Source organism: Vicugna pacos, chromosome 22, assembly GCF_048564905.1.
Source record: "Vicugna pacos chromosome 22, VicPac4, whole genome shotgun sequence".
Taxonomy (NCBI): Eukaryota; Metazoa; Chordata; class Mammalia; order Artiodactyla; family Camelidae; genus Vicugna; species Vicugna pacos.
In genome coordinates this window covers 11568009-11594730 of record NC_133008.1, presented here as the reverse complement: position 1 = coordinate 11594730, position 26722 = coordinate 11568009, and the positions used below count along the sequence as shown (strand labels likewise).

At 49.1% G+C, this 26722-nt stretch overlaps 1 protein-coding gene and 1 non-coding gene across 2 annotated transcripts in view; both read right to left on the bottom strand.

The window, feature by feature from the left end:
• Positions 1 to 26722, bottom strand: part of SH3PXD2B (SH3 and PX domains 2B) — a 98395-nt gene that overhangs the window by 48249 nt on the left and 23424 nt on the right. The window contains exons 2-4 of the mRNA XM_015234967.3: positions 21690 to 21770; positions 8200 to 8275; positions 1999 to 2075 (exon numbers count right to left, since the gene is read on the bottom strand). Coding sequence (XP_015090453.2) covers positions 1999 to 2075; positions 8200 to 8275; positions 21690 to 21770 — 234 coding nt within the window. The remainder of the gene's footprint in view (positions 1 to 1998; positions 2076 to 8199; positions 8276 to 21689; positions 21771 to 26722) is intronic.
• LOC116285125 (U6 spliceosomal RNA) lies at positions 21440 to 21543 on the bottom strand. Its single transcript, XR_004194808.1, has one exon. It is a non-coding gene; the product is annotated as a U6 spliceosomal RNA (small nuclear RNA).

Below are 26722 nucleotides of genomic sequence, written 5' to 3'. Positions count from 1 at the left end.
TCACATGCTTATTAACCATTGTATGTCTTCATGGATGAAGTTCCTATTCAAATCTTTTGTCTATTTTTAAACTGAGTTGTCTTTTTATTGTTGAGTTGTAAGTTTTTTTTAATACAATCTCAATACAAGTTCCTTATCAGATATATGATTTACAAATATTTTCTTATCTGTGGCATGTCTTTTCATTTTCTTCATGGTATCTTTTGAAGCACAGAAATGTGTCTGTTTAATGAAGTCCAATTTAACAATTTTTCTCCTTCAGTGCTGTATGTAAGAATTCGTTGCCTAATTCAAGGTCACGAAGATTTTCTTCTTACGTTTTCTTCTAGAAGTTCTATAGTTTTAGCTCTTATATCTAGGTCTACGATTCATTTTTGAATTGAGATGAATTTTTATGGATGGTGTGAGGTCAGCGTCCAATTTTTTTTTTTTTGAATTCAGATATCCCATGATCCTACCATTTGTTAAGAAGACTATCCTTTCCCATTGAGTTTCTTGGTACCTTGTCAATCAATTGACTGTAAGTTTGTAAGAGTTTACTTCTAGACTCTGAATTCTCTTCCACTGGGATATCTGCCTATCCTTCTGCCAGGACCACAGTCTTGATTATCACAGTTTTGTAGGAAATTCTGAAAACAAGTAGGTACCATTTTGTTCTCCAATTTTGTTCTTCTTTTTCAAAACTGGTTTGGCTATTCTGAGTCCTTTGCATTTCCCATCCACTTTAGGATCTGTTTGTTAATTTCTACAAAAAACCTACTAAGATTTTGGCGGAAATTTTATTGACTCTGTAGATCAACTAGGGGAGAAATTACACTTTAACACTATTGAGTCTTCCACTCCATGAGTACAGAATGTCTCTCTATTAATTCAGGGCTTCTTTAATTTATTTCAGCGACGTATTTATAGTTTCAGCGTATGAACCTTGTACTTCTTTTTACTAAATGTATCCCTAATTATCTTATTCTTCTTGATGTTACTGTGAGTGGGATTATTTTTTTAATTTCATGTTTGGGTTGGTCACCTCTAGTGTATAGAAATACAGCTGATTTCTGTATATTTGCCTTGTGCGTGTTATCTTCCTAAGCTCTTTTATTAGTTTAGCAGGGTTTTTTGTGTGTGGATCCCTTATGATTTTCTACAATAGAATCATGTCATCTGTGAATCAAGGCAGTTTTACTTCCTTGCTAATCATATGCCTTTTATTTCTTTTTCTTGTCTGCTTACGTCAGCTAGCATCTCCGGTAAAATGTAGAACAGAAGTGAAAAGAACAAACGTACATGTTTTGTTTCTGATCTTAGGGAAGAAAGCAGTCACTGCTCCATCTTTAAGGCATGTTTTGCTATTCTTGCCCTTCTCCAATCAGACTGCTAGTGATTCAAAGTTAGAGAAATAAATACTAAAGGGAAGCTAAACAAAAGAAAAATATGCTCCTTTCCCAACCACAGCCTCAAATCAAGTGAAATATAACCAAAAGGCAGGCAGGATCCTTATGCTTGAGAACATTCAAGGGACTGGAAGCCAGCTGCATTGTCCAACAACAGAGGGTGGCCGTATAACTCCTAGAACATTCACACACAATGGAATACTATGCAGCCATTAAAAGTAGGCCCAAGAAGATTTTTTAATAGCATGGGGGAATTCTTATAACACAACATGAAAGAAGAGAGAAAGAGCAACAAAAAGGAGAGAAAAAGAGCAACCGTGGGATGGCCTCAACACCATAAAGAGATGCGTGCAGATAGAAGAGAGAGAAAGGAAATATGTAAAAACCTTCATAATTGTTGCCTCCGAGTTGAGAGATCATGAGTGACTGGTTTTTCTAATTTCTTTACATTTTCACCTGTGCAGATCTTTCATAATAGGCATCCGCAATAGGAAAAAGGAAACAGAAATGGAAAAGGAAAAAGAAAGGAAAGGAAAGGAAGGAGAGAAAAGAACAACTACACACAGGGAAGACATGAGACATGTGAAATGTTGGCGTTTCTCAGACTTACCTTACAGTATTCATCGATTGGTATCAGGCGTTTGACGGCCACGTCGCGGATGTGGCTCCGTCGGAAGAGAATTTTGCCTGCAGAAGATGAAAGCGCACACAACGTTGTAAGGGCGCAGGGACAGGCTCTCAGCAACCTGGAAGGGTGTGGACGGGGCTGCCTCTGGTAGGCCTGAGTGGTACCTAAATTTCTGACTGCCATCAATACCTCCCGCTGGATGTCCACTGACCCCATGCTTGGTGCTCCAAAGCCCTGTTCACAGCTCTAATGCAAGCACTTGAGGGAACGGGACTCAGGGGATAAGTTTTGGTGAGATAAGGGAGGCTGGAATCAAACCTTGGAAAAGATCTGATGATCTGAGGTCCCCTGTCCAACTATGAGATTCTTAGACTGGGTGAGCAGTCCAGCAAACACTTGGATATGCCCCAACCTAACAGCTCAGCCTCCCTTCCTCCTCTGCTCTCATTTCATGTCTCCCCAATACTCCATGCTCTCTCGTAATTCTGTGCCTTCCCCTCTGTCTGGAATACCCATCCAAGCTCAACCACTGTTCCCGATAGGAAACTCTTACCCACTTTAAACGGGTTAAGAGTTCCTGTTTCTCAAGGGAGGAGGGTAGAGCTCAGTGGTAGAGCGCATGCTCAGCATGCATGAGGTCCTGGGTTCAATTCTCAGTACCTCCATTTAAATAAACAAATAAATAAACCTAATTACCTGCCCTCCCCCCACGAAAAAGAAAAATCTGGAAAAAAGACAAAAAACAAAGAAAGAGTTCCCGTTTCTTTCTGACTACACACATCACACCGTCGATCTACACGACTTCTTCCCTCCTAAGAGTCACAGGGGTCTGCCCAAACAGGCACTGACTGGGCCTTCGTCAACTCTGTGCCCCTACCACGTGGATTCATGTTTGATCTTGGCAGATGACAATAAGTTCCAGTTCCTTCTCCAATCAATGTCGTAACAAAGGGCTCCAAGTCTTCCTACCTCACCGAACACTAAATCCATCCACTACTTGCTTGATGACATCTGAGCACTGGGTGTGGTACCAGAGCCTCCAGTTCGACATATGGGCAGAGGATGTGGGTGACAGGCAAAGACAAGCATATAAATGATACCACTGAGGGGCTCAGGAAAAATCCGAGATGCCGAAACATTATGGGCGAAGTTTGTTTGAAGCCAGTAAGGGGGTTCCCAAGAGTCTTAAAGGAGCTGCTCTCAGGGGGAGGTGGCTGTTAAGTGTGTGCACTGGGGATCAAGACAGCGTGGCAACGCCATCTGGATCCAGCCCACAGGCAGCAGGTAATAAGCGAAATCAGACATGAGACATCAAGGAGGGCCAAAGAGGTGGGGGATGGAGACAAGCCCCCTGCCAGACTTACACAGAGAGACCAGGAGGTCTCTAGGGGTCAACGAGAAAGGCACAGGGAGACCACAGCTCTCCAGACAGTGAGACCATCACCTACTTCTGGTCCGAGGAGGCAGGTCATGGAGAAGAATTTGGGTTACGAGGCTGGCGGGGCGAGGAGAGATTAACCACTGATCTGAGATGGCTCTCCTGAGACTCAGGCTCTCCACAGGTCAAGCCTGAGTGTGCAGAGACAAGATGGCAGGGAAGGCCCATAAAGAGTTTTCATTAGAGGACAGAGTTGCAAAGAATGATGGGAAACAACCTCTTGACGTTTAAAGATTTGCAATGCAAGATGCTGAGAGAGATTTGCACCCAAAAAGACCATATGGTTAAAGTCAAACCTTAAATAATCAGACAACTTGCTCCTGGACAATCAGGAAGTTAGGTAGATATGGAATGGACAATGTAATAAAGTCCTTTTTTGTTCATTTCCATCAATTAAAAAAAAAAACCCCACAGTGAGATGAAATACACATTCCTCATATTCCTTAATAACAAGGACTCTCCTTTCTTTATAATAGTGACGAGTTTCATTCTGTTTATGAGTCAGTCAAATTTCCGATACACCATGCTTGTTAGAAGAGAAAAAAATCTAGAAGAAAATGCATCACGTGGTTCCAGGTACTTGTTCTGAGGGTGGGAGACAAAGCCTTTTCGTGTTCTTCTTTATACTTTCCCCAAAAGTTCCTACCATAAACATTTATTGTTTCTGGAATCAGGAAAAATTTCACGTCATTTGGAAAGAAAAAAGCCAATTATGCCGCGAAGTGGGAAGGGGTTTCCATCCCTACCTCCCTAGAACTGATGGTCGTATTCCCACATTCACTCCTTAGGGGCAGCCTCTGTGGGAGCCCTCTGTTGGCCTGCCCTCCCCTCCGCTCCCTTCAGGTCGTGTTTCTCAGGGAGGGCTCCTGCTGATGTTCCAGGTGGGGCAGTCCTCCCCTGGGGGGGGAGTGGTCCCCACCCGCCCTGCAGGAGGTTGAGCATCCCTGGCCTCAAATCCAGAGAAAGCTGGCTGCCTTCCCATCCCCATCCCAGCTCCAGTCATTGTGATCATCAAATTACCGCCTCCGTGGGTGGGACCACTCGCAGTTCAGAATCCCCAGGACAGTCCTGAGCCTTCAGGAAAAATAAGAAACGCACGCCTGTGACGAGAAATCCTGCACAGCAAATGCTTCCTGCCCTCTAAGCTATTTCTCAAAATGTGAGATGGGTCCCTACCAAAAAGATTTTGGTCTTAGTTCGGTACAAAATTTTCCCTCCTGCAAATCAGAGGAAGAGTGGAGAGTGGGACGTACAGGCCTCTTAATGACTTGACCCAAATATTTACAATGGGGATGGTGCTAGCACTGGCCCACGGGAACAGCACAGGCCCATCTCAGAGCAACCACTGCCCAAGAGAATTCGCCCGGGGTCCGGCCTGCAGGGGCTGGGAGAGGACAGAGGACTCAAGCACCTTCGGTGTCTCCTGGGGCTGTGACAGGATGTCACTTGTCTTCCTTGAGGCCTCGGTGGGGCAGGATCCCTGCACACATGTCAGATGCCCTGCCGGGAAGCATGTGCCAGGGAGACCACAAGTTCTGTAGTCTGTGAGGCCCTGGGCCAATTCCAGTGGGATCTCTTCCTTCCTATGCTGCCTTGGGAAATGCATTTCCGTGTCAGAGCCTCAGTCTCCACATCTGTAAAATGGGAGAGAGGCCCTCATCTCTCAGAGCAATAATCTCTACGACGCACCAGCACAGGGCTTGGCCCTCTGGAGGTGCTTATAAAAGAGTAATTACTTAAAAAATGGGTTACACGATCCTGCCTTAAACTCTGCAAGGAAGAACATGTGTTCTTTCCTCAGCTGCCAACTTGGTTTTTTAAGACCTGCCTCGGACGGGCTAACTCATCATTTATCCGGAGCAGCGCTGGAGTCACTGCTCAGTCCCCGGGCTGTGGGGCAGAACTGTGTGGCCAGGACCTCCTTGGCTGGGCCTCCAGGTGAAATGCGGATGGGGCAGCAGCCCCTCGTCAGCAGCTGCGGCCGAGTGTTTCTGTGAGAGTCGGGGACAGGGGAGGACAGGCGAGCCTGAGCCCAGCCCTGCCCTGCAGTCCAGCCTTCCTGGAATGGAAAGGGTGCTCAGAGGAGAGAACAGCCCTTGGTGGGAACCAGCAGGCTTTTGTTTTCCATAGTGGACGAAGGCCAAACTGTAATTCTTATTTTTCAAGTCGCATCCTCTGCCAAGTTGGCTTCCCCAGCTCTTGCTGGGATGGAAAATTGCACAGGGCTGTTCTCCCCTCCCCCTGCCTTCGTGCTAACATGAAACTTGCTTTTGTTCTGCTGACGCGGCAGTCTTGGCAGAAAACTGACCCCTAGGAGAGGGGACGTCTCTCCCACCAGTCCCTGCCCTCGGCCTCAGCCTGGAGGAAAAGCTAAGAGGTGGGCTGCGAAGGGATGCTCCAGGGGTCCTGGGGCCCAGCGGGGCCTCTCCAAGCTACAAGTGGGTGTCCTGAGCAGGGACAATGGGGGCGAGCCCCTGAGAACAGGACTTTCATGAATTCGTGGGTGGAAAAGGATTACGTAACCACGAAAGCTTTCAGGGGCTGGGGAGAGGGTCGGCTCAAGTTCTGCCCTGTCCTGGGAAGTTTTTCCAGAGCTGGTTTTGCCTTTCATCCAGCGAAGAGTTATAACTCACAGCTTTCCTTTCCTCCCTTGAAGAAAAAATAAACATTTAGAGCCCATTTCAACTTGAATATCCAGACTGATCAGTGAAGTATGACTCCAAGGTGTGAAATGCCCCAAAATTCCCAAGAAATGTCCCAGGACCCTCTTTCTGCCTTTTCTGAGAGCCTCTACATGCCAGGGAGAGAAGCTTGTGAAGCAGGGATCATCGCCCCATTTTACAGATTTGGAAACTGAGGCTCGGGGAGCCAGGGGAGATGCTTGAGGTGACAGGGCTGGGTCTGTTGGAGTCCGGAGCACATGCTTTGGTGGGCTGAGATCTGGCTGTTGCAGCTGCCACAATGGGTTTTCTCCAACAGGGAAAAAAATTTCCAGTGTGACTGCACACTCTCCCTGTGGCAGGACTAAAAATATTAGCTTTTTTAGGCAAATGATTCTTCCAGGAAATGGGGGCCTGGCAAACAGATTTACCCTGTCTCTAAACTCTCTCAGTGATGACAGGATCTGGAAGATCCCACTGACATGCTGACTGCAGAATCCTGGAGTGGAGGAGCGGAGAACGGGCTCCTAGGTGACTCAGAGAGTCTCCCCCATCTCAGGGCCTGCCTCCTTGTCTGCAAAATATAAAACATTTAAGAGCCTGTCCAGCTCTAAATATCTGTGATTTAGGGTGACTGTCAATTTGCTGATTATCTGTATGTAAAGATAATAGTAAGTGCTTGATCATCACTAGTTACGTATCAGGCGTTTACTTACTCATAACGACTCTGTCATCTAAGTACCATTATCATCTCCAACGTGCAAATGCAGAAATGAGACTCTGTGTGCTTAAGTGATTTACCCAAGGTAACAGTGGATGAGTTAGCGCTCTGGGATTTGAACCCAGGTTGTTTGATTTCAGGTATGAGTTTTGTAGCCTGTGATACCTATGTTCGAATCCCATCTCTGTCATCTGAGCGAGTGATTATAATTTCTCTGAGCCCCAACTTTCTCATCTGTGAAATGGGCACAGTAATGTCTGCCTTGCAGGGTTGTTCTAAGAACTAAATGAGCTAATGAATGTAAAGGACTTAGCCCAAAGACTGGCCCACAGCAGACATCTAATAAACGGGAGCTATTATTACTTGAAGTGATAAAACTGGTTTGGAGAACCCATTTTTTTTGAGATGAAGCCTTAATGCTTCTTTTGGCAAGAATTTTTTGGGGAGAAAGGAACACTGAATGTCTTGAGAGCAGGGACCAGCCATGGTTGCATTAACTCCCCTACGCAGAAGGTGCTTGATGGCTGTGGGAGGCAGGCAGGCAGAATTTCTAAAAGGGTCCCCCAGTGATGTCTCACCTTAATCGCAGAGCCTGTGATTATATGGGGAACTCAATCCTGGGATCATGTTATGTTATATGCTACAGTTCATTTCAAGAGAGGGAGATTATCCTGGATTAGCCAAGTGGGTACCCTATAATCACATGAGCCTTTAAAAGCAGACAGCCTTCTCTGACTGGTGGCAGAGGGGAAGTCAGAGAGATTCAAAGCACCGGGAGGATTCAATGCCCTGTTGCCACCCTGGAGATGGATGAGGAACACAGGCAGTGTCTGGAAGCTGAGGGGGTCCCCTGCTGATGGCCAGTAAGGAAATGGGCATCTTGGTTCGAGAGCTGCAAGGAACTGGATTCCTGCCCACATCCTCCAGATCAGTGCTCAGTCCAGCCAAAGCCTCGATTTCAGTCTTTTAAGATCCTAAACAGAGAACCCAGCTGAGCCTACCTGACCAACAGCGCTGTGAGATAATAAATGGGTGCTGTTCGAAGCTGTTAAATTGGCGGTAATTGGTTACCAGCAATCGAAAGCAAACACAGCAGTCACCAAAATAGGTGCCACTCACCACACAAACTTTAGGGGCTCTCAACATTCCCATTCTAGAGACAGGAGAAACTGAGGATCCTCGAGGTGAAGCGTCTCGCCTAAGGTCATACACTTAGCAAACGCGTAGCATCTAACTCCAGAGCCCACGTTCTTAGCACTGATGTCTCCAGATGGCTGAGGTCTGGTCACTGGGACGATGTCTAAAGGAGGAGACAAGGTACTCAGAGTCCAGGGGCCCCATCTGAGAGCATGGGTCTCACCTACCCGGGAGAAAGGGAATGATCCGCTGTTTGGGATCCTTCTGTCCGCCTTCCATGGGAAATTTGTCCAACATCTGCATCTGCACGGGGAGAATAACAAAACGAAAGCTTTGAACATGAGAAGTGCATTTATCCGTGCATTTTAAACGAATTATGCGAACTCTGTGACTTGATGTATCAAAGCTCACTTCGTTCAGCTTCTCAGGGACCCAAACTAATGGGGAAGGCAGCGTGAACCGGGCTAGGATCTCCATGAAAACCCTTCTCAATGCCCACAGCTGCCGGACCAGTGAAGGCTCAGAGCTGGGAGAGACCATTCTGTTTTCCTGGGTGTTCCAGCCACGGGACCTGAAGGCTGAACCGCACCCCTAGAGTCACCAGAATTCCATGGACGGCAGGTCATCCTGTTCCCTAAGAACTGCCAAGTTGTGTTCATTATTGAGACTTAGTGAACCTGGTTCGGTCTATGCCTGTGAGATCATTACCCACGGCCCCCTCGGCCCCACTAAGAATTCCCCGGGCTGGCTCATCGGTCAGCTCCGTGCCTGGCTCTGTGTTGGGCACTTGGGGTGCAGCGAGGAAAAGACTCAGAGTCCAGGGAGAAACTGAACAGTAAGCTGGTCATTGCAGGGGAGTGTAGGAAACACCCTGAGAGGCAGGTGCAGGCTGCTGAGGGGGTGGAGCACCAGAAATGGAAACCTTTTAACGTTTTCTGCCAGCATTAAATGTCTCTCTGATATTTTAAGGTATTAATATGAAGTATCTAACTGGATATACAGAATCACCAGGCTCTGCTATGTGGGGTCTGGGGAAGGGACACACCACGGGCCTCGTCCTTCGTTGGCCATGATACCAGCTGCCAGTGTCACTTTATGGATTAAAGCTGGGCTGCACCAGCCATTAAAACTGTCCCCAGATTTCTGGTTCTTCCCCTGAGCATGTGGTAGACTCGCACCTCCCCACCCCCTTGAAGCAGGATGTGGCCAGTTAACTGTGAGCAGAAGAGACATGGTTCACTTCGGGGTAGAAGAGTTATGAGTGGTCCTTGATTCACTGCTCTCCATCTCCGTCTGCCACATGACGACCATGTTCCAGAGTGTGGTTTCTCTGCCTGCGAAGGCCAAAGCCCCCGATGACCTCCCATGGACATGTAGCCTGAGTGAGAGATAAACCCTCATCTCTAGTGAGGCGATCTGTCATAGCAGCACACCCTAACACATCCTGATTAGTATGCGGGCCAGGATTGAAGCAGAGGAAGAGGGAGTCCTGGGCCTCCCAAAGCAATGCCTGCATGTGAGAAGCCTGCCCATCATTTTACCTCAAGGAGAAAGTCACCCTGGCACCCAAGATGTGCCCCTCTGGATGCGGAGAAAAGGGACCCCTCCTACGCTGCTGGTGGGAATGTAATGTGGTGCAGCCTCTATGGGAAACAGTATGGAGGTTCCTTAAAAAACTAAAACTAGGACCACCATATGATCCAGCAATCCCACTCCTGGGTATATACCCAGAAAAAATAAAAACTCTTAATTCAAAAAGACACATGCACCCCAATGTTCACAGCAGCGCTACCTACAATAGACAAGACACAGAAGCAACTTAAGTGCCCATCAACAGGCGACTGGATTAAGACGTTACACCACACACACACTCACACACAGCAGAAAACTACTCAGACATAAAGACTGAAACTCTGCCACTGGCAGCAACACGGATGCACCTAGAAAATACTATGTCAGTGAAGTGAGTCAGGCAGAGAAAGACAAATACTATGATAACACTTATACGTGGAATCTAAAAAATATTACAAATGAATGTATGTGCAAAACAGACTCACAGACACAGAAAATAAACTTGTGGTTACCTAAGGGGAAAGGGAAGGGAGGAGGGACAAATTAGGGGTATAGGATTAACAGATACAAACGACTACGTATAAAATAGATAAGCAACAAGGACATGCTGTGCAGCTCAGGGAATTATAGCCACTGTCTTGTGATAACTTATAATGGAGTGTAATCTATAAAAATGCTGAATCACTATATCGCATGCCTGAAACGAATATAATATTAGCAAATCAACTGTCAGTCAATTAAAATAAAAGACAGGCCCCTCTGATAGAATGAAAGTAGCCTGGAGTAGCCTGGGAGAAATAGGCTAGTTTGACGCAGGGGGAGGGAGGAGAGACCTGAAGGAGGGGAGAAGAGAAACGTGCACACGTGCCAAGCACGGGCTAGCGTCTTTAGACACACGCTCTCACGGACTCTGCAGAACACTCCTCCAGATGGACATTATTATCCAGGAACTGAAGTCCAGAGAAGTGAAGAAATCTGCCATGGGCCTGTGGCCAGCAAGGGGCAGGCCCGGAGACGGAAGGCCAAGGCTTCTCTGCCATTGCATCACCCCGCCTCTGAGATGCTAGGAAGGCAATTAGAAAGGGCTGCTCCCCAGTGCTCGGGAACCAGGGCCATTTACCAGGACAAAGCTCCCTGCTTCCTTAGGACTGTTTTATGTGACACCCCTGCTTAGGGGGTCAGTCTCCACTTGGGCTCTAAAGGGCTGCTCATGAAGTTGTGGTTTTATTTGTGATTTCCAACCGGCCCCTGTGCTGTGCTGTGCTGTGCAGAGATGGGGAAATGCTTGGTCCAACATTCAGCAGCTGGGGAGGCCACAGTGGGCCTTGCTGGAAAAGGCGGGCTTCCCTTTTGAATCTGGCACATAGTAGGCACTCAATAAAAATTAGCTAAACTAATGACACACCTGAGTGAATTTTTTTTTTTTGCAGAAGAGTTAGCTTCAGATGTTTGCCAAGTACGCCTGATTAATAATATTCACATCACTAATATTAAACAATAGTTAGTAACCACTATGAACATTGGTTTGACAGTTTTCCTTCTCAGACATGTGGTTTTATCTGACCTTCAGGATAATCCTGTGAAATCAATGCACGGTCCCCATGTCACAGATGGAGAAGAGGTGCACAGTGAACACCTGAGGTCACACGCTAAATGGTGGTCCAGCCAGTGCAAGCATCTTAATCAAAATTCCATTCTTTTTCCCTAAGATTACTCTCTTAGGTGGCTTTGGAGTGTCATGTGACCATGAAAAACCAGCCTGAGATGAGGTAAATTTCATATTCCATGCACAGGTGAACAGCATGCTTTCTTTTTAAAAGCAGGGTGATGAATTAGCCTCAGGTGCTGAGTCTTTTTTGAGATTATAGGTTTTGCCTAACACTATCTTCTTCTTTCCTTCTCAATTTCACTTCGGAAGACAATGCTGGAATACCATTCAGGGGAACTTTTTTCTTCTAAGAAAAGGTATGCGCCAGTAAACCTCCCACTGTACCACATCCACGTCCGCTCTCCTGGGTTCCTACTGAGCCCCTGTCTGAATGTGCACACTGGCTACAGCGGCCCCACCCTGCCCAGGCTGCATTTCAGTCTTCCCACTACTCTGTCTTAGGAAGTTACTCTCACCCTTGGTCCTAACTGGCTTTAACCCAGAGAAGCGGGGTTCAAAGAGCGGGAAGTGTCTCCCCAGGTGTTATTTATTAATTTGAGGCCGCAGACCAGGATTTAACGCTGCGCAGTCTAACCACAGACATTGTCTCCCAGGGACCAGACGGCCCTGGGGTTGAATCCCGGTGCTTCCTCCTGCCAGCTGGGTGTCCCTGGTCAGGGACCTCGCCCAATGAGTCTGATTCACCATCTGCAGAACGAGGGACACAGCCTCCTGGGCAGGGTTGGGTGAATGAACTCAGAATGTGGACTCTCTGGGGACGGACTAGGTGCTCAACAAGAAATGCCCCTTCCTTGCACTCTGCCCATAATGAATTTTACATTCTGAGAGTTACTTGGGAATACTTCTTGGCATTTTATGAGGCTGTGTGTTTTACTGTTAAGTATACATAACATAAAATGGATCATTTCAACCATTTTAAACGTACAATTAAGTGGCACTAAGTACATTCACATTGTTGGGCAACCGTCACCACCATCCATCTCCAGAACCTCTTCATCACCCAAACTGAAACTCTGTATCCATGAAGCACTAACTCACCCTTCCTTTCCCCCAGCGCTTGGCAACCACCAACCTACTTTCTGTCTCTATAAATCTGACCATTCTAGGTATTGCATATCACTCTTTGTCCTTTGTGCTGGCTTACTTCACTTAGAATCATGTCTTCAAGATTCATCTGTGTTGTAACATGTGGTGGAATTTCCTTCCTTTTTGAAGCTGAATAATATTCCATCATGAGGCTGTGTCTTAAGGTTGGCAAAACTCCTCAGACTATTCAAAGTCCCCTCCGTGGCTAGAGCTGGGTTTTCCAATAGAACTTTCTGCCACAATGGAATGTTCTACGTCTGTTTCCCTGATGGCAGCCACTAGCCCTGGATGGCTACCGAGCACTTGAAATGTGGCTCCTGCGACTGAGGAACTGAACTTTCTATTTCATTTCATTTTAATTAACTTAAATTTACATATAAATAGCTTCACAGGACTAGTGGCTACCATACTGGACAGCACAGGGTGGGACTATAAATACCCATCATCCCCATGTTTTAGCCACGTCTAGTTTTATTTTGTTTTCTTTATCATCCTGTCAGTGGTAACTGCAATCTGTCTGATTGCTATTTGCAAGGACATCAGAGGTCTGCGGGCTGCTCTGTGTTTGGTCTTAGTGTGTCCAGGTTCACAGGCGACAAGCGGCTCCTCTCCAGGGAACAGTCACACTTGGCACCCACAGGTGTTGAAGCAGGCACAGGCAGCCTTCCAGACACGATGTGGGGACCCCTCCCCCCCCACCACCAGCCCCAGGCTGTCTGCAGCAGCAGGACCAGAGACATGCCTGGCAAAGTCCAACTGTAGACGTTATCCTTGGACAACTGGGAAGTCCGTGCCCCTCCCCCCAGATAATACAAGGAAGCGGCGTGGAGGGTGCGGAGGACTGGAAACCCAGGAGGAAAGTGAGTCAGTGTTGGGGGTGGGAAGGGAGAGGGAGCCACGTCAAGTTGCCACATCACATGGCTCCGAGGAGAATGAGAGAACACTCCATCAGCAGTTTTCAAGACACCAGCTTGTGGTGGAGGGAAAGGAGGCCAGCTGTCCAAGGAAAACAGCGTGGAGCTGGCGTGGAGGTCCACACGTGGTTCGTGTTAGCGGAGGACTGGACTTGGATGGAGGGCTTTATTCCCTCAGTATGACAAAGGCCCCGCGTCCCAGACAAGCCAGAGCAGGCAGAGTAGAAGGGCCAGGGTGACCGCCCCGGGCAGCTGCAGGCTGGCCTGGAGCCATGGGGTTCTCAGAACAGGACATGACAACATACCTGGGCCTGCTCTGCAATATGTGGTTGGTTGTCTTTGGGGGCTCTGTCCCCTTGATGAGCTGATTTGTCTAAATGTCGACATGCCCTGGTCTGCTGGTGGACACGCCACCCGGAGCCTGCCATCCCTTCCCGCTCCTGACTGCCCCTCCCCAGTCCGGTCAGCATTTTCTCAGCCTGACCCTCTTTCGGAGCTGCCCTCTGGCCTGCCCCGTCACCTCCTCACTGGTACGTGGGAGGCACTCGGTATATATTTGTGCAAAGAATGAATGAATCCATGAATGAACAAATGAATGAAAAAGTGGGTAACTCGTTTTGTCAGCCATTGTCGAGGGGAGGAGAAATTCTGCTCCGGGTGGCAGCAAAAGGACTGGACTGGGGCTCAGATGCAACTGACCAACACAATCTTGTCCCTTTCTATTTTCCAAATAAAGAACTGCAGTTGGCCCTCCACAACCTCAGGTTCTACTTCCACAGATTCAGCCAATGGCAGATCAAAAATATTTAGGGGGACCAGTGTTCATAGCTGCACTATTTACAACAGTCAAGACGTGGAAGCAACCGAAACGTCCATCGACAGATGACTGGATAAAGACGTGGCCAACATATACAATGGAATACTACTCAGCCATAAAAAGAATGAAATAAAGCCATTTGCAGCAACAGGAATGGACCTGGAGATTGAGATACAAAGTGAAGAAAGAGAAAGAAAAATACCGTATGACATCACTTATATGTGGAATCTTAAATGACACAAATTATTTACCAAACAGACTCACTGACATAGAAAACAAACTTATGGTTACCAGGGGGAAAGTGGGGTGGGGAGGGATAAATTGGGAGTTCAGAATTTGCAGATACTAACTCCTATATATAAAATAGATAAACAACAAAGAAAGTCCTACTGTCTAGCACAGGGAACTATATTCAATACCTTATAATGGCCTATAAGAAAAAGATTACAAAAAGGAACATGAATATATATACACATAAAACTGTATGTATGTATGTGTGTGTGTATCTATGTATGTATCTGAATCACTACGCTGTACACCAGAAATTAACCCAATATTGTAAACTGACTATACTTCAATTAAAATATTCAGGGAGGGAGAAAAATTCCAGAAAATTCCAAAAAAGCAAAACTTGAATCTGCCACCACTGGCAATTATTTACATTGTATTTACAACTATTTATACTATTCACATCACATTTACATTGTGTTAGGTGTTGTAAGTAACCTAGAGACAGTTTACAGTGTAAACCCCCAAGGGGATGTATATAGGTTATATGCAAATACTAGGCCATTTTATATGAGGAACTTGAGCATTCATGGATTTTGGCATCCGCGGGGGTGGGGAGGTCCTCGAATCAATTCCCCACGGATGCTGAGGGATGGCTGTGCTAACTGTGTGGAAAAGGCAGTTACTGTATTTTCTCAGCTATGTACCATTGATACGGCAACGGCTTTTCAGACAGGAGGGAAAAAATATTCCATTGAGTGTGTACAGCATGTGGGAGGCCCAGCCCATTTTTAGATGATAATCTCTGGGGCAAAGAGTGTATCTGAGGGTCCAGCGAAGGCAGTATTTGGGGAAATGTGGCTGGTGGCATCCTAGGCCAGGTGTTGGCTAGGAGCTGGTGGGGAAGTCTTCCCAGCTGGGCAGGGCCCGCCAGGGAGTGAGAACTCTTCAGTTCCGCCGCTCCCACACCTGCTCCAGGAAAAGACAGGAGAAAACACTGCCTGCCAGGCAGAGTGACCCAGCTGGCCCCGTGCCCCCCACTGTCAGAATTCCACGCGACGCCCAGCTAACAGTCCTGCTCTCTCACGCCTCTGCACTTCGGCACACACGGTTTCCTCTGTGTGGAATGCCCTCCCCCGATCCTGAGGGGGGTCAACTCCCTACTTACTGTCAAGACTCCCTGCTCAGATGTCACCTCCTCCAGGTAGCATGCCCTGCCTGAATTCCCTGGCTGGGACAGAGGTCCCTCTTTGAATACCTAGGGTCTGGCTCAGCCAATGTTTAACTGTCCCTTCTGCAAGGGAAGCCCTGGCTCCAGGGGCGACCATGACCCTCAGCCTGGGGGATGCAATGAACCAGTGGGAAAACTCAGAAGGCAAAGGTCACCTGGCACAGGGTGAAGTGGTCTCTGAAGGACTCGAGTCCTGCTCAGAGCAGCCCTGTGCAGGACAGACTCTGCCTGCATCTTACAGGGAGAACTCTAAGAGGCAAATCTATCTCTGAGAAGACAGACTGGAAGTCAGTCCTGGACCTCAGGGGGGCAGGGGTGCGGGGATCAGGAGCACAGGCTTCAGACTCAACCCATGCCTGGACCTGAATCCCAGCCATGCTGCTTTCTGGGCACGAGACTGCCTCTCCGAGCTCTCCTTCCCCCATCTGTGACCAGGACACAACACTGACCTCATGTCCATACGTGAGGACTCAATGAGATGGCGTATAAAACAGGCACTTCAGTAAACAGTACATCGTTCAACCAAACCATACTCTTCTAGGCGCTGCCCTCAGCTCTCTGGGCATTATGGTCATGCCCAGTGCCCTGTTCGGATGCCAGCTCCCTCTGCTACCCACTGACGGACTCTCCAGAGTGGGCCCAGGCTAGGTTCAGAGAGGGTGAGTGGCCTGCCCAAGGCCACACAGCCAGCCAGTCAGACAGAGGGCTGGGACCTGGCACCAGGCCTGCCCACTCTAAGCCCAGGGCTCTACTGCCTGCACCCACACGTAAATGAGACACGTGGCCGGATGTCAATCAGCGGTGGAGGGCACGACTACCAGGGTCCAGCTTGTCTAAGACAAGAGAGTTAGGAAGTTACATCGGAAGGTGAACTGTTATAAAGGGGACCTTCTCGTAGGTGACTGAGTCTCTTTTCTCACAAAGGAGCCTGAGTCATGCTCCTTTCTTCTATCCCAGGCGGCCTCTCTGCAGACTGCTTCCTCTGTCTGGATGTCCTGCCTCCACCAGAGGGGACATTTACTGTTTCTGTCAGCCACAGGCCATTTCCCCTCCTTTGGCAGCAGGTCTCTGGCTTCCTTCTACCCTGTTAGCATGCATTGGCGTGACGCCGATTCTGCTCCGGTCCCTGGGCTGGCCCTGACTGGCCCAGCCATTGACCCAAGATGAACCAATGAGACTTGCTCAAACTGTTGGGGTGTTCTCTTTTCCCCTGAAGTCACTGATCTGCTGGATACAGCTGGGAGCTGTGGCCCCCACCGTACCAGACAACACCCTGCCTGCACGCGATGAAAGCCAAGAAGTAGAGAAAGGCAGATCTCACTGACATTGTGGCCCCTAGATCCAGCCATACCTGAAGCCAAGTCCCCTTAGTTTTCTCAGTTCTGTTTAGCTAATCAATGTTCTTCTTGAATAATCCATATTGACTGGGTTTCTGTCATCTGTAACTAAAACAGTTCTGACTAAAATAAGACCTTACAGCCAGGAAGTGGCAGCATTTGGATCAAAGCCCAGGATCTTAGCCACTCTATTAAACTGGCATCATCCCCTCCTCTAATCTTCATGCCAGTTCCTAGCAGCAACCCATGCCCATCAATAATCCCAACAGCTGACATTTGCTCAGCGCTCAGACAGCCCAGAAACTGCTCTCACACACATCATCACTTTTGTACAAAAAAAAAATTGAGATATACTTCACATATCATAAAATTCACCATCTTTAATTGTACAATTTACTGGTTTATAGTATATTCACAAGGCTGTGCAACTATGACCACTATCTAATTCCAGAATATTTTCATCACCCCCAAAAAGACACCCAGTACCCACTAGCAGTCTCTCCTCCTTTCTCCTTTCCCCCAGCTCCTGGCAACCACTAATCTGCTTTCTGTGTCTGTGGCTTTGCCTCTTTCGGACACACATCATCAGTTTTAAGTCCAAAGGAGTCTCGTGAAGTAGCCACCAGAGAGAGGAGCACTGGAAGGCAGAGAGGCTAAGACTGTGGACACTGGTGTCGCCAGCCCAGCTTTAAATCTGAGTTCTAATGCTCATGGGCTGTGTGACCTTGGGCCACTGTCTTAACCTTTCTGAGCCTGGGGTTATCTTTTGATAAGCTTGGTATGAGGATTAAATGAGTCACCATATCTTGACGCTTAGCAGTCAGTGCCCCAGGAGTGCCAGCTGTTTCTAGTATCATGCTACTGATGAGGACAATCAGGCACAGAGGGGTTAAGGGGTGTGCTCACGGCCACACAGCACAGGTGGCTGGGCCCCAGGTCTCCTGAGTCCTCTGCTGTTTCCATTACGCCACACTGGCCTAGCTGTTCCTCCACGAAAGCTCGGCCCTCCCCACACTCTGAGCCAAGTTACTTCAGAAAAAAAACCAAGGCTACTTGCCAGATAGACAGGAGGGGAGGGGAGAATCATGAAATCATCCGACTTTAGGGTGTCACAGCCTCGTGCGGGCTGGCCTCCTTGCCTGGTCCTTGGGTACAGCCGACTTTGGCTGCTGGGGTCCTGCCCTGCTTCCCCCCAGGTTCCCTCTCTCAGGTATGGGGTTGGCGGGGGGCGGCTGGTGGGGAGCAGGCCATTTCCAGGACGGCAGGACCCCCTGGAATTCCATGATGCTCCCACTCCAGCTGCCCATCTGGGATTCTTTAAAGCCAGCTGAAGCCCTGTCTTTAGATGACTTTGTGTCCCAGCAAACCCCCAATTATTGCCAATTATGCTGAGCAGGGGAAGGAAACCTCGCTCTTAAGTGCTGGTAGGAATGAGAAAGTTAAGTTAGGACAGGAGAGTGCAGGGAATGCAGGTTTTCGGCCGGGGAGCCCCGTGATCCAACCCTGGCTCGAACGATCCCAAACGCCGTCACCTCTGCAAGTTCCATCTGAGCAGAGGGACAGCAGGTGACAGCTAACGTGCTTACTGAGCGAGGCCCAACTCACTGAACTGTCATAACAGACGCGAGGAAAGCACTTTCCTTCTTAATATGCAGATGGGGAAACGGAGGCTCAGAAACACACAGAGCTGACGTGTGAACCTAGGTCTGTCTAACGGCAGAGGTCAAGGTCTGAAGCCCCGGACAACGGTGGAACAGGGAGCTCGAAGGCACAGCCAAGTTCCGCACACACTGCCTGGCTCCCGGGCTGCAGAGTGGCAGCAATGAACATCTCCACACGGGCTGCCAGGGCCTCCTCCCTACTCTCTTCTCACTGAACCCGCTCCTCCAGATGGTGCTGTACCCAGCCCGCCTCTCTGGCCACAGCTGGCAGGCTCGGGGGTGGACTCTGACCCCAGAGGCCGACAATCAGATGCTCCTTCCCGGAGACTGGAATTGGCCCCGAGAAACTCCAGTGCGTCGACACAGGGAAGGGCACTTCAACTCGGGGACTGAGGGTGCTGTCTGGGGGACATGGGACCATGGGCCAGAGGAGGAAGTTGATCCAGAGAGGTGGTGGGAAAAGGAAGCAGGCTCGATGGAAGATCTTGGGGCCACATGACACACAGCCAAGGAGCTGCTGGTCCCTGGAGGGTCATTCTGTTGCCGGTTCCGGGCCCCTGTGAGGCCAGCTGCACGCCCCGCTCTGGGTTCCGTGGGGCGCACCTGCCTTCTCTCATGAGCCCACCCCCATTTCTCTCTGTCTGCCTAAGCTAGTGCAAAGTGGGTGTCTGCTCCGTGGATGCCAATAGTCCCTAGGATAGCAGTCACCCGTGGCGTTGACCTCTGCCTCTCTGTTCCTTTTTGGAGATGCCAGGCAGGCAAGAGGTCTCTGAAAACAAAATACAGGTAGCCCCCCCCCCCAACTGAGACCCTCACTGCATGAAAAAAATCAGTCTAGCAAGTAGCAATTTGCAAACTGTTTACCCAACATCTACTCTCTAAAGGCCTGTCGTGATGTGTCTGCATAAATCACCCGTGCATCTGGGAAATGGGGTGTGGATCTCCATCATCCTCATATAGGACCCGGCCTCCGCTCGGGTGTTTAGAGGTGTTACCCATCACCGCTGTCATCCTCCCCGCCTTTCCCCAGGGTCAGCCCTTCCCCGGCCCGTGTCTGTTCCTGCCAAGGCCATTTTAGATGGTATCTTAGCACCTTTAACATTAAGCCTCTTGGTGTATTGACACTCGGTACAAGTTTGCTGCAGACCAGATGAAAAATACCATTTGTATGTGATACTGTTTGATTTTGTTGCATAGTGAACACAAAACATCACTAATGAGTTCATTATATTTTACGTAATTAGGTAACTGGTGTCTCAACTGCTGTCCATTATGCAATGACCCTTGGCAGTTGGTAATGTAGGCGTTTGAGACTGGTGACACTGGGGAGACCAGATAGAAGCACAGTATTATCTCCCCTCTCCCTTTAAAATAACGGAATACAGGCTCTGAAAATTCTCTATTTGACATTTTCAGGAACAGATGAGGTCTGTCCAACCAAGGACGTCTCTGGCTAGTATCACCCAACCTTCAGAGAGAAGCTGTGAGGCGCAGAGGCAGGCTGGTGTGTGGAGGGGCTGACTTCTGATGGCCCCCAGTGCCTGCTCTACATGTGACCACAGCTATTCTCAGGTCTCAGTCCTCACCCCCTTGACTGAGAGATGGAGTGGGGACGAGGTAAGCCCACCGGCCATCGCATTCCTCAATCTGACTGACTGGCTTAGAGATGAGCCGATGAAACGCAATACCATGTTTGCTGGGACTTCTGTGAGGTGACCTTTCAGTCTTTTCTGCTGAGTTTGAGCCCAGAGCATTTTGCAACGAAGTGGGAGCTGAGGATAAAGCCAACACCAAGGAAGGAGGAAAGCAGAACGAGAGGAAGAAATTGGGTGAGAGGACACAGTGGAAAACCCTGGATCAAGCTGTGCCTGAGGTCCAAAATTCTCCTTCTCTCAGGACATTCCGTTACACCAGCTCCCCACATCTCTCTGTTTACTTAGGCCAGTCTGAGTTGGGTTTCCATCACTTGCACCTTACATCAGCCTGTGAGGTGACGTGAGCCCCGCACCACGTGGCAAGGAACACTCAAGGATTCAGGAAACCGTGCAAATTCCCATCTCCTCCTGAGGCCTGTGTTTTCTAAAGAACTTTGTTATGTCCTATCAGGCACTGTAACTTCTCATACAGACATACTTGCTTTGAGTTGCTGGCCTTTGGTCACGTCAGGATGATGCTACTGACCCACAGATTAGAGTTCTTTTACCCTAGTGGGGATGGGCATCCACGGCGGCTCTCTATGAGACCGGTGGTTTGTTCATTCATTCATTCATTCATTCATTCACCAAACACTGGATACACAGTGTCCTTGCATGAAACATTAAGGAAAGAGAGGATAATGCAGATGGTTCCTGTCCACAAGAGTCACAGTTTAGTGGGGGAGACAGACAAGCAGACAACTTCAATCTAGAGTCAGGACAGAGGGATGCAGAGCTGTGCAGAGGCAAAAGAAGTGGTCCTTGCTGACCAGGGAACGAAGTCAGACCAGCCTCCCCAGGGGATAAGAGTCTCCAAGGATAGCAGGAGTTACGCGAGCCAACCAAGGGGCTAGACGGCGCAGGAGGTGTTCCGGGAGAGGAACGGCAAATTCAAAGGCATCACAGGAGAGGAGCCCTCGGAGCAGGGCAGGCATTTTCGGAGCCGAGTGAGGAGACTGACAAGGAGAGGAGGCCGAGGGGAGGGAACAGACGTGGGTCTGTCTTCAGAGCAAAATGGCCCCATGAGGTCCGAACACCTTCAGCAACTGAACCCACCAGCACACATGATGACTGTTTACAATACAAGGTCAAGATCCATATTCCAAACCCGAACAGAAACGGTTTCCAGTTTGGCCTCCATTCTAGCGCAGTCAATAGGAGCCTTTCTTTTATTTGGAAAATATTGAATATCAGAGCATAAAGCAATATAGCACATGACTTATGTCCCCAAAGTGATGGGCACCTTCTTTTTTTTTTTTTAAATATGGAAGGCTGCACAGATTTGTGTGTCATCCCTGCACAGGGGCCAGGCTAATCTCTGTATCATTCCAACTTTAGTATGTGTGCTGCTGAGGTGAGCCCATGGGCGTCATTTTTAAGTCTAGGAAATAAACAACAACACCGTGCGTGCACTGTGGCTGAGGTTCTAGCTCGGAAGTCAAAATGGAAAAGAAGTCCAAACAAACTCTTCCCCACCCTACAGCTTATCAGAGACCCCAAAGACTTACCTGGAGGTCGAAGAACTTGCTGTAGCGCCGATAAATGGCCTCGGTGGTGCCGCTGGACCACGTGACCCTGATGATATAGACCTGCAGAGAGGGATGGAGGAGACAGGTGTTACACCAAGAGGGCCTTCCCAGCTGCCAGACTCAAGAGCGAAGCACAGGGTTCGGAGTTAGAAAGACCTGGGTCTGAATCTCAGCTCCACCCCTGACCAGCTGTATGGCTTTGGACAAGTTACTTGCTCTCTCTGAGCCTCAGCTTCCTCCTCACTGAAATGGGTATAATAACCCCCCACCTCTGAGAGCTGTGCAAAGGATTACATGAAATCAAGTACGGGAAAGCGTTAGCACCTTGCTTATGTCAAGAGACGCTATTCTTTTCAGGATTTCTTGCTCTCCTTTCAATTCTGAGAGCCATGGCTATTTTGTCAGCGTCATTCTTAAAACTTTGACTTTTGTCAGAAGTCCCGGCAACTGAGCTCTTAGTTCTCTCATATTTCTCATAAGCGAATCTATCATGCCATTTCCTCCAGTTAAGGCCCAGGCAGAGTCATTTTCTCCCTCTGAGTGTCAGTTTCCCCACCTATAACTGGGCCAACAGCATCGGTTTCCACTGCCTCCCAGGACAGAGTGAAGATCCGATAAGATGGAGGATGGGGAACCACTTTATACACCACAGGGCCACATTTCCAACCTCTGTGACAAGTCACAGCACACACAGAAAATAACACATTGATGACAAATTCGGGCAAACTGAGGTGGCCGCAGGAGGTCAGAGGCACCTGGCTGGGGACTCTGGTGGCTCCGGACATGCCTGGAAACTCAAGGGATAAGGGGTGACTTGCTCCCATTCCTGACTTGCACAAATTACCTGTGGTTACAGGGTCATTTTGATGCTTCGAACATATATATGTGAACACTGTTTGGAAACAGAGAAATGCTGTATGAACACCAAGGGCTAGGTGCTGTTAGAAGCCATGGGGTACACAGGCAGGGTGCGTCCCCTGAGTGGAGGGTGAGCTGGAGAGCCAACATGTGTATAAATGAAAATAACACATGGTCAGGGGACATCTGTTATTTCTGCCCAATACTGATTAACCTTTCTTTCAACCAGAGCACCCTGACTTTTCTCCTGGGAGCCTCCTTCCCCACCTCAGCACAGTCCCTTAGACACCAAGGTGGATGCCACTGTCCGTGGTGATTGGTTGAGGAGGAAGCACATGACCTGCACCGGGCCAATCAGAGCCAGCACGAGTCAGCCCTGGGGCTTCTGCTCCCGCCCTTGAGAAAGACAAGCTCTCTTTTCTTTGAGGTTGCCAGGCTGTAAGGACAGGGACCTGGAGCTGCCGGAGGCCATCACATCATCCCTTAAGAGGAGCCTGCCTGAGAATAAGGCCAGTATCAGTAGATTCAGATGACACAGCCCGATCCTTTTAGGCCCAGCTCTGTCTGTAGCTCGTTCAGTCTACACCTGATCTGTCCAGTTTCCTGAGCCAGTAAACCCGGGGCCACATCCACACTCTGGGATTATTTTTGAAGCCAGTTTAAGTTGGGTTTCTGACACATATAATTTAGTCCCGACTGATGCAGGAAGCGGGGAGGCGGAAGAGAGATCTCTGAAGTTTTTTGGTCATCATGGTGACCTTGAAGGCCGTGCAGACCTAGACAGCATGAGAGGAAGGAAGAGACGGTGGGCGGTGGGGGATGCTGGTGGAGCCAAGACCACTTGGGGAGTATCGGGAACCACACCTGGCAGTGGTTTCCGAAGTGGTTTTGGAGAGAGTCTCCTTCCAAATGAGTTCTTGCTAGGATACTGTCATTTAAAACAGAAAAAAGAGGAGCAGCTCCGGGGGGCTGGAGCCAGAGCCCACTGTGAACATCAGGGACTTATGGGAGAAGCTTCTCCAGGTGAGAAGAAATGACAAGGACGAGATGGGCGGTGCCCTTGAACGCCCAACTAAGGGGTTTACCGGAACGACTTCTCCAAATCCAACGTGGATTTCGTTTCAGTGAAGGTCGGCAGGGAGGGAGGAACTTGGGCTTTATGCTCACACAATTTCCCAACCCTCGTGGCCTCAGTTTCCCTCTGTAAAATGGGAACATCAAATTCATCTTGCACAGAACTGTGATGATTATCACAGGCAGAGTTCTGAGATCGGAGGCAGAGAGGAGAAGTTCAAGAAACCTGATTCTCCAATGCTTACCTACCCAGCCCCTGTTCATAAAGACACTATTTCAACACCAGGGATTTGGGCAACCCAGCATCCCTCTTTCCCTTGTTTGTGCCCCCTGGTCCTGGGTACCTCATGAAGACAAAGAACAGGTCAAGGCATCCTCTGGGAGGCTAAGTCTCCTTGGAAAAGTGATATTCTGACAAAAAGAGCTGTCTCCAAAGCCATCTGAATAGTCATTAGTCTTATTAAAAAGAAGACACCAATTCTGCTTCACCAAGACCCCAGCGTGGAGATTTTGAAAGGATCCCATTCATTTATTCACTCATTCACTCTACAACATTTATTCAGCGCCTCTCGTGTGCTAGGACGCCTGCTAGACGCTGGGTTGCAATGAGGAGCAGGACAGCTGCAGTCTCTGCCCTTGGCAAGGAGGAAGATGGGCAACGAACCAGCAGACAAGGAGACACGCTTAGCAGTCACAGTCAGTGTCAGGAAGGACCCCAAAGCCTGCAGTGACAGTACATGATGGGACTGGTGGGTGCAGGGGTTCTTGGAAGGAGAGGCCCATCTGAGGAAGCAGCCTTTGAATGGAGGCCTGAAGGATGAGGAGCTGGCCGGGAGAGAGCTGAGCAAAGTGTATTCCAGGCAGAAAGAAAAGTGCAAATGAAGACCCGCAGGCTGGAAAATGCTTGGCATGTCTGAGGAACAGGAAGACCATTATAGCAGGACAGGGCTGGGGGAGGAAGGGGATGTGGCTGGGCGGCAGGCAGCGGCTGCAACACACGGGCCTTACGGGGCGTGCAGGGCACCAGTGAGGGATTTTAGTCTATTGAAGTTTTGGGGAGGGGGGACGTGTGACATCATTTAATACATGTTTTTTAAAAATATTCATCTATATACCTCTGGCTGCTGTGTGGAAGATGGTTTGAAAAGGGGCTGGGAAACCAGTAAGGGGGCTCTTCCCCATCTGAAAGGAATCACTGAAGTCAGCCAATCTGATGGCCCTATCTTCCAGATGGGTAAACAGAGGCCCAGAAAACACCTTACCAAAGGTCCCCACCCTGGGGCATATTTAAGCCAAGTTTGGATGACTATCTGTCAAGGACAACGTCAATGTGGATTAAGAAACAAGAAAAAGAAATTAAAAAGAAAGATCATCAGATTTAAAAACCAACCCAAAGCATACACCCATAAATGGAAAAAAATTTTTTTGCTTACACAATTCACTCTTGATCTCCTGTTTACAATTTTTAAAGTTCTGTCCCTGTGGTACAAGGCCTCTGCGGCAGATCTAATTGGTTTATTGGAATCAACCTCTGAACACAATTTGATGCCTGCATTTTTAGGCACAGATCTTTTTAATGAGAATTGTCCTAATGTAGGGCTGTGGCCTTGCCCAGGGTTTGGGGGCTGGTGGAAGAGCCCACGCACTGGGTTCAAATGGCAGCCCTGCTGTTGGGTGAGACACACAAGGTACCAATCTCTCTGGCTGCAATGTCCTCTCTAAAATGGGGACAGTAATACCTCTTGAGGATTCACAGCAATAACTAACGTACACAGGGCCCTGTCCAATGCCTGGCACACATGAGCTGGGCAGAATCAGTCTTTTCCTTCTGTCAAAAATTGTCACCGAAATATTGAACCTGAATCTCAAGCCTCTGGACCTAAGTTCCAATTCATAGAAAATAGAGGAGGTAGAGGAACAAGCTAAATGACGCCATAAGGAAACCATCGGACAAATCCAGAATGTGGGATGTCTGCAAGTCTACTCACAGGGCATAGCTCAAATGCGACCTCCTCCAGAAAGCCCTCCCTGACTGCTCCCACCCCACCAATATTAGGTTGAGTCTCCTTGGCACCCACTCCCCAATTACACCCCATGAATTACACTTTACTAAAACTGTGAAGTGTCTGCTTTCCCATCAGGTTCTAAGTTGTAAGTGAAGGCAGGGACCATGCCTGTCTTGTTCACCGAGTGCTGTATGCCCAGCGCTGAGCACAACAGAAAATCTATACTTTGTGAAAAAGTGAGGAAGAAATGGAGACACCAGGAGGTCAAGCCCTCACAGACAGGAGGAGTGCCTGTCCGAGGCTTGTCTATGGTCTGCGGGAAGGGAGGCTGGCGGAGTCCCTCAGGTCATCCCACCCGATGGCCTGTCCTCTCTGGCCTCCGGGCTGCCTCACCACGACCCCTTGGCCCAGCCTCCCTACCAGGAGCAGCTGGGACTCCTTCCCTCTGGGAATGAGGAAGCTGAGACCACACTGGTGTCTGAGGGCCACGGGGGTGTTTTCCTCCTGCTCCCCACAGGAGGCCCTCAGCGGGAACTAGCCGCCGTCACAGACCCTTCTTACACAACCTTAGCAGCAGGGCCTGCGTGATTTAGAAAGTCTAGCCTCCTCAGGCCCGGGTTTTCCCCGGGTTCTCAGCATCACCAGAGCCAGAAGCCCCGGATTTCTTCACTTCCTCTAAGTCAGCGAGGAGGTGAACTGGTGATGAGGGGCAGGCTGTGGGGTGGGGCTGAGCCAAGCCAGGGTGCCTGGGATCCAGGTGGACAGGGGGCTGGACCTCGGTCTCCCCCAGATCCCCAAACTAATACTTCCCATGTTTCCTGGTGAAGGATGGAGGCTCAGAAGTACAGAGACTTGCCTGAGGTCACAGACCACACCGTGCAGAACAAGGACATGACCTAGTTTCCGTCTAACCCTGACAGCCTCGCTGCACTGGGGCATCACGCCCCCGCCCAGCAGCTGGGCCACAGCTGGACACGGGAGAGGCCTGCTTGTTTTTTCTATCTCTTCCTTAGCTCCTGCTGGGAGGCTGATGAGTTCAGGGCTTAACAGGGCCTGGATTCACCCTCTGTTTCC